Source organism: Lactuca sativa, chromosome 5 (genome assembly GCF_002870075.4).
Source record: "Lactuca sativa cultivar Salinas chromosome 5, Lsat_Salinas_v11, whole genome shotgun sequence".
In the NCBI taxonomy this organism is placed as follows: Eukaryota; Viridiplantae; Streptophyta; class Magnoliopsida; order Asterales; family Asteraceae; genus Lactuca; species Lactuca sativa.
This window is the reverse complement of record NC_056627.2, coordinates 142,373,091-142,374,766: the sequence shown is the minus strand read 5'-3', so window position 1 is coordinate 142,374,766 and position 1,676 is coordinate 142,373,091. Positions and strand designations below refer to the sequence as shown.

The 1,676-nt window shown below is 35.9% G+C and overlaps 1 protein-coding gene across 1 annotated transcript; it reads left to right on the top strand.

Moving 5' to 3' along the window:
* Window positions 1–372: 372 nt before the first annotated feature.
* Window positions 373–816, top strand: LOC128134229 (E3 ubiquitin-protein ligase MPSR1-like). Its single transcript, XM_052771716.1, has one exon. The coding sequence runs from the start codon at window positions 373–375 to the stop codon at window positions 814–816; it is 444 nt and encodes a 147-aa protein (XP_052627676.1).
* Window positions 817–1,676: the final 860 nt, after the last annotated feature.

Below are 1,676 nucleotides of genomic sequence, written 5' to 3'. Positions count from 1 at the left end.
TAATCAGAAACATCAAAACTGAATAGTTTTAGCAACTTAATTCAAAGGAAAAAAATATGGATTGTGATTATCAGTTTATGTCATCTGAAATAAACCTACCAACAGCATGTCACCACACTGGATTACTCCAATAAAAATATCATCATTCATCTTATCCAACGCGTTAACCAAACCCCTTGGCGTATTATAGCAAATAAACCTGTCTGCACACAACATTCGAGAGCCTTCTACACCCTTCTTCTCCTTCGTTTTTAAGCTCTCCCAAAAAATTACCCATTTCAAATTCAACTTCCACTTTTACTGTTCTTTTCAATTTTGATCTAGTAGCAGAAACACTCAAACACCCACTAAATACTACAAATTTGTGCTTAAATGGCTTCAGAACCAGAGTTATCAGTATCTCGTTTGATTGAGAGGATCATGGAGATGCCTTTCCTTTCAGTCTTCACAACCACCAGGCCAGAATCGGATTCAAGTTGCAATTCTGAACATCCGGATCACGAATCTACAAACAGTCTTCATCATCAGGGTTCGTCACTCGACAGGATCATCCTGATCAACCCGGTGACGCAAGGAATCGTTATGATCGGAGGTGGCGCTACTATTGGTTTCGAATCCCTGATGAACGATCTGATGAGGAAGGACGGCCAGCCACCGGCACATCAAACGTCGATCGACGCCATGACGACTGTGGAGATAAAAGTTACGGATGAAATAGAGAGTTTAGGGGGTGAGTGTGTAAAGAACAGCAGTGGGCAACAATTCAGTCGGCAATGGAAGTCAGCTCCGACCGTCCTCTATTCTTCGAGATTATGAACGATAGCGATGATGATCTTTGGTATAAAGAAGATTGTTGATGGGGATCGGTGGAAGTGGTGAGGCGTTGTTGTAAATCTAGGGGGTGGTCGTCGGTGGAAGATTTTTATGGTGGAATAGGGTTTTTGATAGTGAACGCCGTATATAAGAATGAGAAGAAATTAGGTCAAAGTCAGAATAACTAGCATAATTATAGGAAGTATTTGTGGAAGTTATTTACAAAATTACTTTATTACCCTTATTTATTTATTTAATTATTTAAGTTTTTATTTAATTTTGATTGGCCCACATTTATGCATACAATAGCACAATAATTAGTTTAAACACCTGAACCTAGCTCTCTCTCTCTCTCTTTCTCTCTCTCTCTCTCTCTCTCTCTCTCTCTCTCTCTCTCTATATATATATATATATATATATATATATATATATATATATATATATATATATATAATAATAATAATAATAATAATAATAATAATAATAATAATAATAATAATTGTAATAATAATAAAAGACTCCTAAACCGCCACATGTCCTTATACCCATCTTTCTTTCAACGTGTCACTCCTGCAGTATCTTTTGGCTTCTTTTCCCGCCCATTGCTTCATTGAAGCCTCAATATCATCTCCTAATAATCAGCAAATCGGTTTCTATAAAATCATCAATGTTTTTGAATTGCCTTATCTCATACCAAATATACATGCATCATAATAGGAATGAAATCATGATTACAAGTATATCTTCGTCTGTTGATTAATCTTATAAATATCAAACCCCTTTCTTCTTTGATTTGTATATGTTTTCCACCTTTCTCCTTTGATTTGTATCTAGTTCTCCATCTCTGCAATTCTGGTATAACA